Below are 16,659 nucleotides of genomic sequence, written 5' to 3' on the forward strand. Positions count from 1 at the left end.
GCTGTGGCAACCCCTAACAGAAGCAGCCAAAAGAAGAAGAAGAAAAGAAGAAGAAGAAGAATAATGGCATTATTATTATTATTATTATTATTATTATTATTATTATTATTATTATTATTATCATCTAATGAAAAAGGTTACATTTTGCTTCAACATTTCAACATAATGGTGAGCGTATTTAGTCAGCAATAGGTGGAAAGCTCGAACTACCCCTTAATGGACCACCAGTTCAATTCATTCACTTGAACATTGGTAGATTCACAGGCCATTCATTTGTCTTTGTTTTACTTTCTTTATGGCTTTTTCTGATGGTTTTCTTGACTGTGCACCTTTTCCCTTTTCATCGACTGTCAAACCCAACAGAACTGCACAAGTTTGCTTTACCTCAGACCCTCTAGAATTATCATTTTTTGTTTATGCCATCAGGAATAATAAAGCAAAATCCCAGTTACTATAAGTTAAACAGTGTCTTCTTACCTGGGGTTGTATTCCATCCATTGCTGTCTCTCTCAGTACTTTTGTCCCACAGTGACCCATTAGAAGAAAAGTTGCTGTAGATAAAGACAAAATTTATTCTAAATTTTCATTCCGGCAGAATAATTCTTGACATCATATCCTTTACCCCTCACTCATCCCCACAATCAACCTACGATATTCTTGACTTAACATGGCTAGAAGATGTTTCACCCAATTTATACAAAACAGCAATCAGTTTTACCACCTGTTTCAAACTTAGTAGAATGCAGACCCAGATTTAGGCCATAGGTCTTAGGATCTTCCTTCCTGAAGCCCACTTAGGAGTTGCTACCAAACGAGCACATCAGACATTCTAGACTCATAACTTTTACAGTATCTCAGTGTAACTGGGGTCTACTGCTCTCATTTAGCCTCTATTCACTTTATCTTAATTTACCATCCTTCTCGCTTTGGCTTCTTGTATGCTTACTAGGGATTTGTTACACTTCCTGCTCCCAAAATCAACACTCTACTATTCTTTACAAAGAGTAAACTATTTTTTACACTTACTTGAGATCTTCTCTAAAGCCCTGCAGACACTTTTGAACTAGTGGTGTTTCCAGTCCCGTATACATGCAGAGTCAAACCTACTTAATCCAACTCAGAGTCATGGTGGGGTGGACCCCTTTCCAAAAGGACTAAGCATAGGACCAGGGTACAGCTCTAGACAGGGTGTCAGTTTGTCACAGGGCACACACATACAGAGACATACATTCACACTAGGACAAATTTAGAGTCACGAGTAAACATACTTGCCATATCTTTAAGCTATGTGAGGTATATTAGTGTACCTGGGAGACAATACAAACTACTGCAAAATACACACAGAACATACTTTGGTGGAATATTTGAACCCATTAGGCAACAAGGCTAACCAGTGTTCCACCACGTCACTATCTGGATTGCATTGTACACGTAACTTCCAACTACTTTTAAAGGAAAGAATGTTTTAAAGGGTAAACCAAATTATCACGAAGTCAATGGAGGCTCTGATCGAGAGACTGAGCGAGGAGTCTGAGTGTCTGGGCTTGTGAGTGTCCTGGATAAAAACCAAGATCCAGGCCTTTAATGACCTCTTGGGCACAGCCATCAGCAGTGTGTTTGTTTGCGGAGAGAGTGTTGACCTTGTTGAGAGGTTTACTTACCTTGGCAGTGACATTCATGTCTCTGGTGACTCTTCCTATGAAGTCAGTAGATTTGGAGAGCATGGGCAGTCATGAGGTCACTGTAAAGGGGTGTGTGGCGCTTCTGATATCAATGCAAAAGGATGAAGGTCCAAGTCTTTAGAGTCCTGGTGCTTCCTGTCTTGCTATATGGTTGTGAGACATGGACGCTATTCAGTGACCTGAGACGAAGACTGGACTCCTTTGGTACTGTGTCTCTCTGGAAAATCCTTGGGTACCGTTGGTTTGACTTTGTGTCAAATGAGCGGTTGTTCATGGAGTCCCGAATGAGGCACATTACCCGCATTGTGAGGGAGAGTCAGTTACGGCACTACGGCCATGTGGCGCGTTTCCCCGTGGATGATCCAGCTCGTAAGATCTTCATTGTTGGGGACCCGAGTGGCTGGACCAGACCAAGGGGTCGTCCACGTAACACCTGGCTGCGGCAGATAGAGCGTATTTTGCGGAGGGTGGGACTGGATCACGTGTCTGCCTGAGGGGTTGCAAACTAGGATCCCGAGTTGTTTAGTTGTGTAGTGGGTGTGGCAACACACTAGACCACTGCATGCTCCCCAACTTGACTTGACTTGACTTGAATAGACCTCCACGGTGCATCCCATTGAAAGGTAAATTTAGATGTGATTCCTGCAAAAGGAACTTGATTTCATCTTATGCTGATGTTTCCTTGCAATAACACAGAAATAGTTGCAAGAAGGTACGCAATGTGCTAATCCATCCTTTCCTTGCTTTACATTTTTAATTTTTATTGAGGTCTCCATTCCAGACATACAATTATACTCAGAAGAGCCACTTGCAATTAGCAGATCCCAATGTCTCAAGCACATTATTAACAGTCCCCAATGCCTAACACTAAAACCAATGACAAAGCCATGTTTCCATTGAGTTCTGGTATTGAATTCTATGGCTGAATTCTGGTATTGTCCCTAATTATAAGTGTCTTTAATGAGAATATACTGTCAGAAAAAGTGTCCATCACTGTAAGGACCCTTCTTCTTCTAAAGTTTTTTTTCCTATTTTCATGTAAGGTCACTATATTTGAGCAGCCTTCTCAGCTGTTATTTGTTGTACACTTCCTCTCCTGATACCCCTTTCTCCTTTAAATCCTCCTTCTTTTCATTCACTTTCTCTTTGGCCATCTTCTTCTCCTCTCTTCCAACACCTTCATATCCATGATTCTTCTTCCCATGTTGCTTACCTCTCTTCTCAGTACATGCCTGGACCACTTTAACCTTCTTTCCTGTATTTACTTTGAGACTTTAACTGTACTGTTGATTCCCTAATCTTGATCTTATCAAGCATTGTTATTTCACAACTCCTTCACACCTTCCTTATTTCTGTAGCATCCCATTTTCTTCCCATGCACCTTTTTAACTGTTCAGGTCTCTGATCTATACAACAATATTGATCTGACCACTCTTTTATATTAAACACTTTACCTTTCACTATTAACAATAACACTCCCAACACATTTTTCCAGTTTTTAACACCAGATTGCATTGTATAATTTATTTCTAGATCTAGCTCTCCTGTCATTGTTATTGTTAACCCATTGTTAATTCTACTCCGTTATCTGGCAGGAAAGCCATGAGTCATGAGAAACAACAGAAGAGTGATACACTAGGTTAGACATCCCAGCAACAGTGGATGGGAGTTGTGAACGCAACTAGGATGCCAACTTACAGGATGGACAAAATGGATGCATCCTGACCAGGAAAAATAAAGTCCCTTACCCAGTTGGAAGGCCATACATATGGGACAATGGGAGACTGCCTTACATGTGCAGATTGTTCCTCCATATGTTGGGTGGCAGCCTCCCTTATAAGATGGAATCATGGTCCTGTAGAGCTGTCCCATTGGGCTGCCAGGGGGGAGCCAGTGGAAGGTGGGGGTTTAAGTTTCTGCCCAACCCAAAACTGCTTCCTGAAGACGAGGCTTTGACAGCAGACGTACTTCTGGATTGGGTTGAAAAGGAGGCCCTCATCTTCACATGGAGTGGACGAGGGCATAACTCGTCTGGGAGGAATGGAGGTGCATGGGAAGAAAGGAGGATTATTTACTGTGCTGTGCTGTGTCATAAAAGAGAAACAGAACCTATTAAAGGTATTTGATATGTAATGATTTGAATCCAGGATTGTGTTTGGGGCATAGGGCTCAGTGGAGATTATTACTTTGGGGGTTGGGGCGGTGGTCCCCCTTACACATTCGCTGCCAGGGCAACAATTGGTGGCAATTGTTTAAGGGAGATGGATTCCCTGGGTGACACTCTGCTGAGAGTGAGGGTTGTGAAGACACACAAAAGACAAAAATTTAAGAACCATTGCTATGTACAACTGGCATGATGAGGTCATGCTATTGACTTCACTCCACATGACCAACAAACAACATAGCCGGAGCTTCAGAAGTATGATTTTTTTTTCCACCTTGAAGAATCACTGCCAATCGTCTCGTTGTCTGTTGGGGTGTTGCATTACAAGACATTCTAAAATCTTATAGCGACCCTTTCTTATTCAGTACTATTGATGTTGACGACTCATGGCTACCCATAGTTTAAGAAACACAGCTATATAGAATGGCTACAAAGATGGATAGACATGCTGGTCTTGGAATAAAAGCTGCAAAAACCAAACTTTAGCAGTAGTAATTGTATTAGATCCACATATACTTAAGCTTTTAATCTTCAGCTGTGCTTTTTGAACATTTCTGTTGTTTAATGTTTTTTGGGTTTCAAAGACCTTTCTGCTCCTTTTTTGGTATCTTCACTTTTGATATGCCTTATGGCAATTACTCCTCTCTGTGATCATCATTTGAGCAGCTGATGGCGACCAGATTTGAACTCTCACTAGAGAAGGCATCCTTGGATCCGTTAAGGCTGCAGTTTCTTGTTTTGTTTTTTATGTTGGGTTTGTTGGGAGAAGGATGTTAAGGATAGAGCTGACAGGCAAAAGGAAAAGAGGAAGGCCTAAGAGAAGGTTTATGGATGATGTGAGAGAACACATGCAGGTGATGGGGGTAACAGAGCAAGTTGTAGAGGACAGGAAGATATGGAACAAGATGATCTGCTGTGGTGACCCCTAACGGGAGCAGCCGAAAACAGATATCATATTAGTGCTTCAGAAATTAAGATAAGATAAGCAAGGTGGAATATCTTATCTGCAAGAGGTTATCCAATTCCACCCTATGTTTGGGAGTTGCACATGAAAACCTCTTTCACACTTCTCTAGAAGCCCTTGAAAGGTACAACAGAATATTATAAGCTGTTACAATATTTGCTTCTAATCTTCAAACTTTAGCCAAATGGTCAGAACTGCAGAAAAACAGCCAGAATTCCCACGAGTCACTCACTTGTATGTTGGATCCTGCTGGATGTGTAGAATTTCACTGGATACACCAAGAATGCTGTAGAAGTGATCAGTTCTGGTTACTGGCAGTTGCTGCAAACAGAAAGCATGATCATTAAGTTCAAGCCATGTCTTTTACATTATACTATTGCAAAAGATGCTTTTAATTACTGCGTTTTAAAGTAGCTAGACCAGTTTATGATAAACCAACAGTCTGGTGGTTAAGTCTCATTGCAGAAGCATCTTTGTGATACGAACACTCAGGTACATGAAGGCTAATGTGAGGTTTAAAGGGACCAGGAGATGAACTTACAAAGCCCCACAGCAACGTCAGAGAGGCAAAGGTTGAAACCAGGATGACAATAGTACAACCCCAATTCCAAAAAAGTTGGGAATGTAATTATTTGTAAACCACATAAACCCATATTTTAATCAAAATAGAACATAGAAAACATATCAAATGTTGAAATTGGGACACTTGCCTCAAAGCATGCGCCCAAGACAACGATAACCGACAACCAAGCAATGCTGTGATACGCAACCATCTCCAAGGATCAACCTTCACATTTTGCATTATCCCCTGATATGCTTTCCTCGCCAACAAATGGGCTACTGTGCTCTTTACACCAACTTAAACATTTTATTGAACCCAGGCATTCCCATCAAATCAGCAAGTTTCAGAATCCACTCACCATCGATATTCCTGGTACCAAAGTTAAAGGCCCCATGACCTCCTCCATAACAATCAGCAATGGTTTCAGCATTCTACTTCAAGTTACCTCCTCCGGCACAAACCAAACATGATTTCCAACCCATCCCAGAACTGGTTTCCCTGGCAGAAAACCTTCTACCCTCCTCTATTCTCATTTGTGCAACTTTACCTTTCCATCTTGTCTCCTGTACTCAGCACAATTGTACTCTCATTTTGTTCAGTACTTCCACCACTTTCCCAAATTTTCTCATCATACTTCCATTATTCCAAGTTCTATCCTTTCTCCTTCACACTTCTTACTCATTGCTTCTCCTTCATTGTTCTTGACACCAATATCAAAAGTGCACAGTGCACCAAATTTATGGCCATCATAAATTGAGTTTCCTTTGTTTGTGGACTGGCCAGGATCCCTGGTTTTCTACCTGTTTCATCCTCTCTGATTCTGGCCTCCCAATATACCACCTGTATTCTTTCACCTGTATATCTGTTCTGCCCTTTTTCAATTTTGGCACTGAGCAAAAAACTAACAAAGGCCAAAACATTGTGCTAATAATTTTGTTTTTATTTTTTAATGTACAATTAACTTTTAACTACTTTCCTCACATACATACAGACATATATACATTTAAACCTATAGATTGTCACACACATGCGATTAGGAGGAAGCTGAATGGACAAAGTGGAGGTAATTACCTGCCAGGCCAGGGGGTGGTGGGGTGCACTAAACCTACTTCTGTTGTCTCTGCAGGCCAAATACAGGAAAACCTACCTGATTCAACATCAACGACGCCACTTCCAGCACCCAGACTGATGTCACTTCCGGTTCCAGCCCTCGATGACATCACTTCCAGTTTTGGCTTTTAAACCCCCCCTCTCTTGTCACTAATAATTCAGTTCAGTCTTGGAACTCAAAAAGAGCGCTTCTACATTTATTTAAATACCCTTTTGCAGCCAGGGACAATATAAGCATGACTGTCCCAAACCTTTTTTTGTGTGTTGAGACTCATTCTTTCACAAGGTATATACAGAAGAACTTGAGATCACAAATGCCTCCAGAGTCGAACAATTCAGTACACGAATGGGTCGCTCAATTTTTTTTTTGCCCCCCAACCTGGAACAAAAACACAAACATCCTGCTTAAACTTGTACAGATCAAGACGCAACCAAGAGCAGCCGAGACAAAGCCAAACATGCTTACAAACACTGTATATGCTGTTAACACACGTTACACAAGGGCTTAACTGGGAGTAAGATACAGAGCCAGGAGTTGATGAATGGTACTAATGCCTATTCTCCCTCTCCACAGACCACCAGAAAAGAAACCCACCTTAGACTTGGCCCACATCCTCCACTATATCACGCCCTTCTGCAGAACTCATTTCCAGCTGAAATCCCACCCCTTCCTGTCCTTCACCTGAGATAACCTAAGCCTTCACTCTGTTAGTCAGTTGATGTTTGACTCTTATCAGAAACTTATCAGTTTGTTGCTACACTACCTGTATACGGGGTAGACTCCCCAAATCTTTATCTGTGTTTCTGTGCTTTCTTCACAATGCCTATGACAAACTAAGCCTCAGTATCACCACAGATCTCCTGTTGTAAAGACGTGCAGATACTGTGTTCTATGAATGTGTTACAATTGAGCTAAAAAAGGAAATAACAACAATAAAAAAACATAAAAGTGATTCACGTGTGTCAACTCTTGCAGAAGAGTATGGGTTGGCCAAGTCTGGATTGATTTCAGTGGTGTAATTTTAATGATTTTTATCATAGGTAGGTAGGCTAGATAGGTTTATGTAAATGTAGGCTGTCATTTGGTTGCCATCACCTCACCTCGATGCAGTTAAATTGTCATTTCTGTTTCTTTTCTTTTATGTGTTTATCTCATCTGTTCTTTGATTTCAATGGTTTTAATTGATTTCTATCATTAGTTATGTATGTATATCGGTATAAATAAGCAATCATTTGGGGGTCTGGATCAAATGGATCCATACTAATTACATTATTTCTTATCAAGAAATTCGTTTCGAAACGCAACCAAATCAAAACTCAACCAGTCTACTAGAGCGGATCAAGTTCGTGTTCCACGGTATCACTGTATTTGCATCCTCCTGTGATGATGCGGGTTCGGCTCCCTGCTCCCCTTGTTGGTCTGGGAGCCCTTGAACCCAACACCATCAGTAATGTCACCGATGAGCTAGACAGTGAGGCAATAATAATGAGCAAGGGGATGGTGTAACAAAGTGCAAAGTGCTTTTATTAAAAGATAAATCAAATGTTCAAACAAAGTGCAGTAGCGCATTCAAATGTCTTCATTAAATAAATAATCCATAAAAAGAAATGTGTGGAGGTTAAAAATACACAAAAACAAAACAATCCTTTAAAACTAGCTAAAAGGTTCTTTCAGGAAACAGTCATTTAAAACAAATGACAAGCCCGGTACTTCTTTCCTGCTAGCGTTAGCGTCTCACCTGCTTCTCCCATGCGGGCCCTGCAACAGGCGAGACGCTCTCAGTGCAGCTGACCTTCTGCCTACTCCTCCAGCTACTACTGTCAGTCACCTTTCCAATCCTTGGCTCCGGTCGGTTCCCCCTGACAGCGACTTGGGAATTCCTCCCACTCTCACGTGCAGGACACCACATCCCAAATCCTGACTCCCGCTGCCATCCGCGGCCCAATGCGGAGAGTCACCCATCTCCCGGTCACTCCCGTCCTTCCTGAAAAACTCTGCGGGAGCGACAACTACTACGCCCTGGGTGTCGGCCTAACACCCAGGCTGTCTGCTCAGCTGCCACGAGCCTGCTCTCGCTCGCTCACTCTCTCGTACCGGCGTATGCTCTCTCTCTTGCTTGCTTCCTCCCATAACCTCCGTCTTTCTTTCTTTCTTTCTTTCTTTCTTTCTTTCTTTCTTTCTTTCTTTCTTTCTTTCTTTCTCTTTCTTTCTTTCTTTCTTTCTTTCTTTCTTTCTTTCTTTCTTTCTTTCTTTCTTTCTTTCTTTTTTCTCGTTCTCTTTTTCTTCTTTTTCCCTAACCGTCTCGGGCTTCTCTAAATAGGCAAAGAGGACATGGCAGTTGCAGCACATTAGCCCCAGGAACAATCACGGATGTTGGCAGTCTCTCACCTGTGCACTTAGGTGAGAAACGCCCACACCGCAGATCGCCCTGAGACACTACAGCCACCACGCCCCCTCACTAAGCCGCAAGCACAGCGATTATTTATTCAATTGGCTTTTGCTGGAAGAGCTGTAGACCCATATCACTACACCTCCCTAAACACGTACAGACAGTCATATGAAAAAGTTTTGGAACCCCTCTCAGCCTGCATAATAATTTACTCTACTTTCAACAAAAAAGATAACAGTGGTATGTCTTTCATTTCCTAGGAACATCTGAGTACTGAGGTGTTTTCCAAACAAAGATTTTTTAGTGAAGCAGTAATTAATTCAAATGTGAAAAACTGGCTGTGCAAAAATTTGGGTCCCCTTGTAATTTTGCTGATTTGAATGCATGTAACTGCTCAATGCTGATTACTTGCAACACCAAATTGGTTGGATTAGCTCGTTAAGCCTTGAACTTCATAGACAGGTGTGTCCAATCATGAGAAAGGGTATTTAAGGTGGTCAGATGCAAGTTGTGCTTCCCTTTGACTCTCCTCTGAAGAGTGACAGCATGGGATCCTCAAAGCAACTCTCAAAAGATCTGAAAACAAAGATTGTTCAGTATCATGGTTTAGGGGAAGGCTGCAAAAAGCTATCTCAGAGGTTTAAACTGTCAGCTTCAACTGTAAGGAATGTAATCAGGAAATGGAAGGCCATAGGCACAGTTGCTGTTAAACCCAGCAGGTCTGGCAGGCCAAGAAAAATACAGGAGCGGCATATGTGCAGGATTGTGAGAATGGCTACAGACAACCCATAGATCACCTCCAAAGACCTGCAAGAACATCTTGCTGCAGATGGTGTATCTGTACATCATTCTACAATTCAGCGTAATTTGCACAAAGAACATCTGTATGGCAGGGTGATGAGAAAGAAGCCCTTTCTGCACTCACACCACAAACAGAGTCACTTGTTGTATGCAAATGCTCATTTAGACAAGCCAGATTCATTTTGGAACAAAGTGCTTTGGACTGATGAGACAAAAATGGAGTTATTTGGTCAGAACAAAAAGCGCTTTGCATGGCGGAAGAAAAACACCGCATTCCAAGATAAACACCTGCTACCTACTGTCAAATTTGGTGGAGGTTCCATCATGCTGTGGGGCTGTGTGGCTAGTTCAGTGACTGGGGTCCTTGTTAAAGTCGAGGGTCAGATGAATTCAACCCATTTCTTCAGGATAATGTTCAAGCATCAGTCACAAAGTTGAAGTTGCGCAGGGATTGGATATTTCAACAAGACAATGACCCAAAACACAGTTCGAAATCTACAAAGGTATTCATGCAGAATGAGAAGTACAATGATCTGGAATGGCCGTCACAGTCCCCTGAATTGAATATCATCAAAAATCTATGGGATGGTTTGAAGCAGGCTGTCCATGCTCGGCAGCCATCAAATTTAACTGAACTGGAGAGATTTTGTATGGAAGAATGGTCAAAAATACCTCCATTCAGAATCCAGACACTCATCAAAGGCTATAGGAGGTGTCTAGAGGCTGTTATATTTGCAAAAGGAAGCTCAACTAAGTACTGATGTAATATCTCTGTTGGGGTGCCCAAATTTATGCACCTGTCTAATTTTGTTATGATGCATATTGCATATTTTCTGTTAATCCAATAAACTTAATGTCACTGCTGAAATACTACTGTTTCCATAAGGCATGTCATATATTAAAAGGAAGTTGCTACTTTGAAAGCTCAGCAAAAATCCAAGGAATTAAGAGGGGTTCCCAAACTTTTTCATATGACTGTATATGTAGCCTGTTTCTATATACATTCACATACAGTGGAATCAGAAAGTATTTAGACCTCTTCATTTCCTGCACACTTTATTGTGTTGTAGATCTAATTTTGGTAACACTTTAGTTTAGGTACTGCAGAAACACATCTTTTACTCCTTTACTCTTATGTAACAAGACCTTAACAAAGACTCTTTTTGGTTGTAATGACTCAAACAAAGCAACAGTAAAGTGGTTATTCATCTCTGTGCAGTGTGGCCTATTCAAATAACTTAACTTATTTCTTAAGTGAGACAGATTTCTTCTAATATTGCATACTTCAATATATGACCTGTGAATCAGCAAATCCAATGCCACATTGCACAGAGGTGAATAACCACTTTACTGATGCTCTCTAAGTGTCATCAACACCAAAAGAAGCCTTTGTTATGACTAAATGAGTAGTAGACACATTTATACAGTACCTAAATTAAAGTGAAACCTTAATTTTAGTTTCCCATAAATTTACACTCAATAGCCCATAATGACAAAGTGAAAACACATTTTCAGAAAAGTCCACAAGTTGAATAAAAACCAAAAATTGAAATTTCTTATTCATTTAAGTATTCAGACCTTTGCTGTGGTACTCCAAATTGTGGTCAGGTGCATCCTGTCTCACATGCAATGGAAAAACCTAGTAACTGCCATTTTTTTTACAAAACTGTTTTTTTAGTTTTTGGAGTTACTAGCTCTTTCCTGATGTTATAAGGTAGTGGTGATGGCCAACTATGTCTTCATTCCTGTCATAGCACGATGGAAGAAGCTAATATGTACACAGTATTTTAAACACTGCAGGACAAAAACCTAGCAATCTACTGACCAATGAGGAAACACCACATATCAATGAAAATATAGGATTACGATCATGTGATTTAAATCCTGCGATTGTGTGATTTAAATGGTAGGTGTTGTTGATTCATGAAAAAAAACAATATTGTGTACGTGAAGCTCAGGAAAAATGAAATCTAGAGATCGTTAATTATAGGGGTGACATCATTTTCTCAATTTGCCAAAAACTTGAAAGAGGTGGCATATGAAGTTTTTCCATAGTTGGTGAGCTGTTTCCTTTCATTCTCCTTGATATGTGTCTAGATCTTGATTGGAATCCACCTGTGGCAAACTTAATTGACTGGACAGTTTAGAAAGGCCCACACCTGTGTACAGAAGGTCCCACAATTCACACTCTATATCAGGAAGAAAAACAAGCCATGAAGTCCAAAGAACTCTCTATAGACCTCCACAGTCAAATTGTGGTGAGGCACATATCAGGGCAAGGGGATAAAACTATGTATAAAGCTTTGAGTGTTCCCACAAGCCACGTGACCACTATAATTTGATACCAACCAGAAGTGTTACTAGATTAACCAGGTATTAAATGTTGTGGTCAAGGATGTGACCAAGAACCCAATGGTCACTCTAACAGAGCTTCAGAAGTCCTCTGCTGAAATGGGATGGAGTGGAGCAGCACTCCATCAATCTGGTGTTTATGGCAGAGTGGTTAGATGGAAGTCACTCTTGAATAAAAAGACATATTAGAGCCTGCTTGGACTCTGAGAGCATGAAGGGAAGGATTCTCTGGTCTGATGAGATGATGAACTTAACATTGAAATATGTCTGGCTAAGACCAAGCACTGTTCAGCCAAATCCAGGTATGCAATACTTGTTGAGACTTACCGAAGAAGACTCAAAGTTTTAATTGCTGTCATAGGATTGCCTAATGAATTAAGGATTTGAATACTTATATAAATTAGAGATTTCATCTTTTGATTTTTAATTAATTTGCAAACCTTTCTGAAATGATGTTTTCACTTTGTCATTGTGAGTTATTAAGTGTTGACTGATGGACAAAAATGCCAAATGTATACATTTTAAATTAAATCTACAACACAATAAAATGTGCAGAAACTGAAGACGTCTGTATACTTTCTGAATATACGCCACGTCATAGTTATTTTTAACATCCATCCATTACCAACGCCTTTACTTAGTCAGATGTCTGATGGCAGCTCGCATTTCTTTATTTGTTTTCATAAACCTCTAAAGTAGCGCAGTGGAGCCCACCCTCACTGGTACGGCAACTGTTCAAGATTATCAAGCCCTGCAGAGGGTGGTGTTATGTAGCACAGAATATTACAGGCCATCAGCAGACATATATTCAGGACATATACAGTACAACACTTACTGCCTTAGACTCTTCAGCCGTGACTTGAAAAAGTATTTTTAATTGTGGACACTGCTCATTCCCAAAATGCTCAGCCTGCTCCACCATTAAACCAGCACTACCACCACACAGGTCATAGCTGCATTCATGCTCAGGCTCATTGAATGCATCACAAACTTATTTTCTCAATCTTTTAATCTAAATCAACAAACAACAATATTTAGGATATGTATTATATTAAGATAAAACAAATATATAATTTGCCTGGTTATTGGGACAAGTACAGTACTATCTATCTATCTATCTATCTATCTATCTATCTATCTATCTATCTATCTATCTATCTATCTATCTATCTATCTATCTATCTATCTATCTATCTATCTGTTATATAGTGCCTTCCTATCTATCTATTATATAGTGACCTTTCATATCTATCTATCTATCTATCTATCTTCTAGTGTGTTACAGATTAAGGTCTCCGTGACCCCTTGAACCCTCAGACTAGACGTCAGACACCAGATAAAAGTCCAAATAATGATTTATTAATAATAATAATTGTGCACAAAGCACCCTCCTCTCCACAATACTCAATAATCAATCAATAATAAACACAATAATCCTCCACACTCCCAGACGCATTGCCACCCTTCCACCCAGCTCAGCTCAACGTCTGGGATTTCCCATCGTCCTTTTATACACCCTGACCCGGAGGTGTTCCTGTCCAATCCGTCCACAGTTCCTTATCCCTTCCGGGTCAGGGTAAACAGTCCTTTTCTATCAACCCGGGAGCACATCGTATCTTCCTGTCACGTGACTATGACGTACTCCCTGGTTATAGGGCACATAAGAGCCTCCGAGTCCTCCTACAGTGACTCCTGGTGGCCCCCAAGGTATCCAGCAGGGCTGCGTATAAAAACTACATAGTCCATGAGGCCCTGCTGGAACTCGGGGGACGTTCATGCTGTTGGGAGAGCTCCTCCTGGCGGCCTGGGGGTGAGAACCGGCATCGAAAGCCGGCAATCCACCACAAGTGCTATATGTAGTAAACTATAAAAATTACCAAGAATAAAGGCTGGTAAGTTTTGTGTTTAAATATTTTTACACATGCATTATTATGACATTCTCAAAAATCATGAATTTTTCATATTTACTACTGATTTTTGTTAACATCAGATCAATATTGTTTTATAAATTTCCTTTAACCTATGTATCCAATTCAGGGAGGATTTCAAGCCTATCCTGGTAGCATCAAGCTCAAAACAAGAACCAACTCAACCTATAGGAATGAAAAGTCCAACAAGATACTCCTTAATATGTTTTTGGTTTCTCCTAAACAACAATGAGATCAGAATGAAATAAAATGAAGACATTTTCATTTCAATACCACAGCATTCTCACAATTTCTCCCCTTGAGTTTTAGCAGAGATCTCAGCAAAGTCAGCAATGGGTTCAGATATTCAAAATAGTTTCTTGACATTTTTGTTTGCAATTTTTGAAAATTATTTGCATTATGTGCTCAGCAATATAATGTGAAATGTATTGACAGTTGTCTTTGGTAATAAAACATGTTCTTATAATTACTAATCTGTAGTCCTTGCTTCTGAATAATACTAATAAATTAGTTGCTCTAATTTAAATTGTTGTGCTCCAATTAGATATAAAAATGTGGTCTAGTGTTTAAGACTTTGGACTGTGAGGTTGTGGGTTCAAATCCCACTACTAACACCATGTGAACATGAGAAAGTCATTTTTTCTGCTTATGCTCCAACTGGAAAAACTAAAGAAATTTAACCAATCATATCTCAAATGTCATAACAAAAGAAATGTAACTAATCATATCTCAGATATTGTAAGTCACCTTGGATAATAGCATCAGTCAAATAATAAGTTAAAAATATGAAGTCTTGAAACAGATTAAAACAAGACTAGAAAGAGATCTCAGAAAATATAATACACTTTTCAAACCAAATTCTGAATTTTGACTCCTTTTAACCCCAGCTGTACCTCATGTGTCCTTTTTGTCTAAAGCTATTTCTTTCTTCTAGGAGAAACATCTGTGGCAAAGTTGATTTTTAAATGAAACATAAATGATAAGACTCATGAGCCATCAAAGATCAACCTTTGAGTAGTAAAAGTTTCCTATAGGAAGATAGAGTACCAAGTCTAACGATTAGCACTGAATTAAAATACTTGCAAGAGATACAAGCTACGGACCATAAATTGTGCGTAAATTCTCTCCAATCCTCCATTTGATCATTATAATTTAGTTCTCATAATCCTTTACTCCTGTTCTTTTTAATAAGTGGATTCCTCTGAAGGCCTCTGAAGAGTTTTGTGGCAGTCCTTAATATTAAAGGATCTATATTAAATAAAGAAAGATTATTTTTAAACAGTACGGGTAGGCTCGGTCTGATTGAGTATTGTGTATATTTATTCCTAATTCCTTTACCTGCATCTCCAATTTCCTATTGCTTAGAAATCGCATCATTATAAAGGTGACCTTGTTATTTCCTGTTTCCCTTTCCATGTTTGAACTCTCAATATGGATCATCTTGGTTTGTAATTCTGCTAAACTCCTACTGCTGCTGCTCTTAAATGATAAAACCTATCCCCACCACCCTTCACCAAGGTCCGGAGACACTTACCCGCTATCTCCATCCTCATTTGGAGCTGCCAGAAGAGTCGTGTGATCAGTTTGCCTTTCCTTGGCCAGTTTCAGACTGCAGTCTCCTGGCAGATGTTGATAGCACAATGGCAGTTTAATCCCACTCATATCAGAGCTCAGATTATCTCTGGCACTCATCTGTGGCAGCTGCCAAGATGGACGATTGACAGAATCCTGAAGGCAGCAGGATCTGCCTTTCCCTGGAATGGGCAGCCCTGTGAAACGGGCAAATAGAAAATATTTGACAGCCAGCAATAGATTGGGGCAGAGAGCAAAAATTAAAGCACATTGTTTATAAGTTTTTACACACTTAAACAGATCTATTTTTTATGATATGTGCTCAGACTACACAGGAGATTCAGCATTTACTACAAATCCATTAAAACACATGATCCTTTATGATTTGCCATAATGCGGCCTAATCCTAAGTCTGGTCTCTCATAACTGACAGCTGATCCACAGAAGCACTCTTTTGGGGAAAAGATAGCAACAAAAAGTGAGCAAAATAAAAATACCCATCAGGCATTCTGAGCCATTAAACCAGGCTGTGAGTGACGTGAAGTGCCCTGGCATGTGTGTTTTATACAGTTTAGTTCATTCTTGCCAATCTTATCAGTGGGTCTTAAGGAAATCCATTGTCTGCAGAGGCAAATGTGCTGTCTAGGTGTCACCCAACATGACAAGCCACCATCTGCATTATGTATTTTATAGTACCTTCAACATTTTGTTTTCAACTAACAACATGAGAGCAACTTACTATGGGTTACTTATTTGAGGCCATGGGGACTGAGCCTTCTTTGCTAAAGACACATATTAAAGACTAGGGGGCTCTGCCTCCTGCTCGTTTCGCTCACCAACCCCCGTGTATGGGGAAGCAGTTGTACAATTTAAACAGATTGTTATTTTCATGGAAATTGTTACATATGCATGATAGAACTAACTATTTTACATTACAGCGAGTAATTAACCATAGTAAAACTTAATAAACTGAAAGAAAATTAGATTTCATGTTGCGTTAGAGGTATTCGTTGCTTCTTCTATAAAAGAGAGAAAAGGATTATGAAAAAAATTAAGAAAGAGATTCTGATGTTCGGATGCACAAAGTTATGTGCCACCATCTTAAATAGGCAGCAACAGATGTCACACATCATT

The 16,659-nt window shown here is 40.0% G+C and overlaps 1 protein-coding gene across 1 annotated transcript in view; it reads right to left on the reverse strand.

The window, feature by feature from the left end:
• The window catches only part of lactbl1b (lactamase, beta-like 1b), a 100,134-nt gene extending 84,561 nt beyond the window's left edge, over positions 1–15,573 (reverse strand). Inside the window, 3 exon segments of the mRNA XM_028808392.2 lie at positions 478–551; positions 5,043–5,131; positions 15,488–15,573. Coding sequence (XP_028664225.2) covers positions 478–537 — 60 coding nt within the window. The 5' untranslated portion in view covers positions 538–551; positions 5,043–5,131; positions 15,488–15,573.
• Positions 15,574–16,659: the final 1,086 nt, after the last annotated feature.

The sequence above is a fragment of the Erpetoichthys calabaricus genome, chromosome 8, assembly GCF_900747795.2.
Source record: "Erpetoichthys calabaricus chromosome 8, fErpCal1.3, whole genome shotgun sequence".
NCBI classification, from domain to species: Eukaryota; Metazoa; Chordata; class Cladistia; order Polypteriformes; family Polypteridae; genus Erpetoichthys; species Erpetoichthys calabaricus.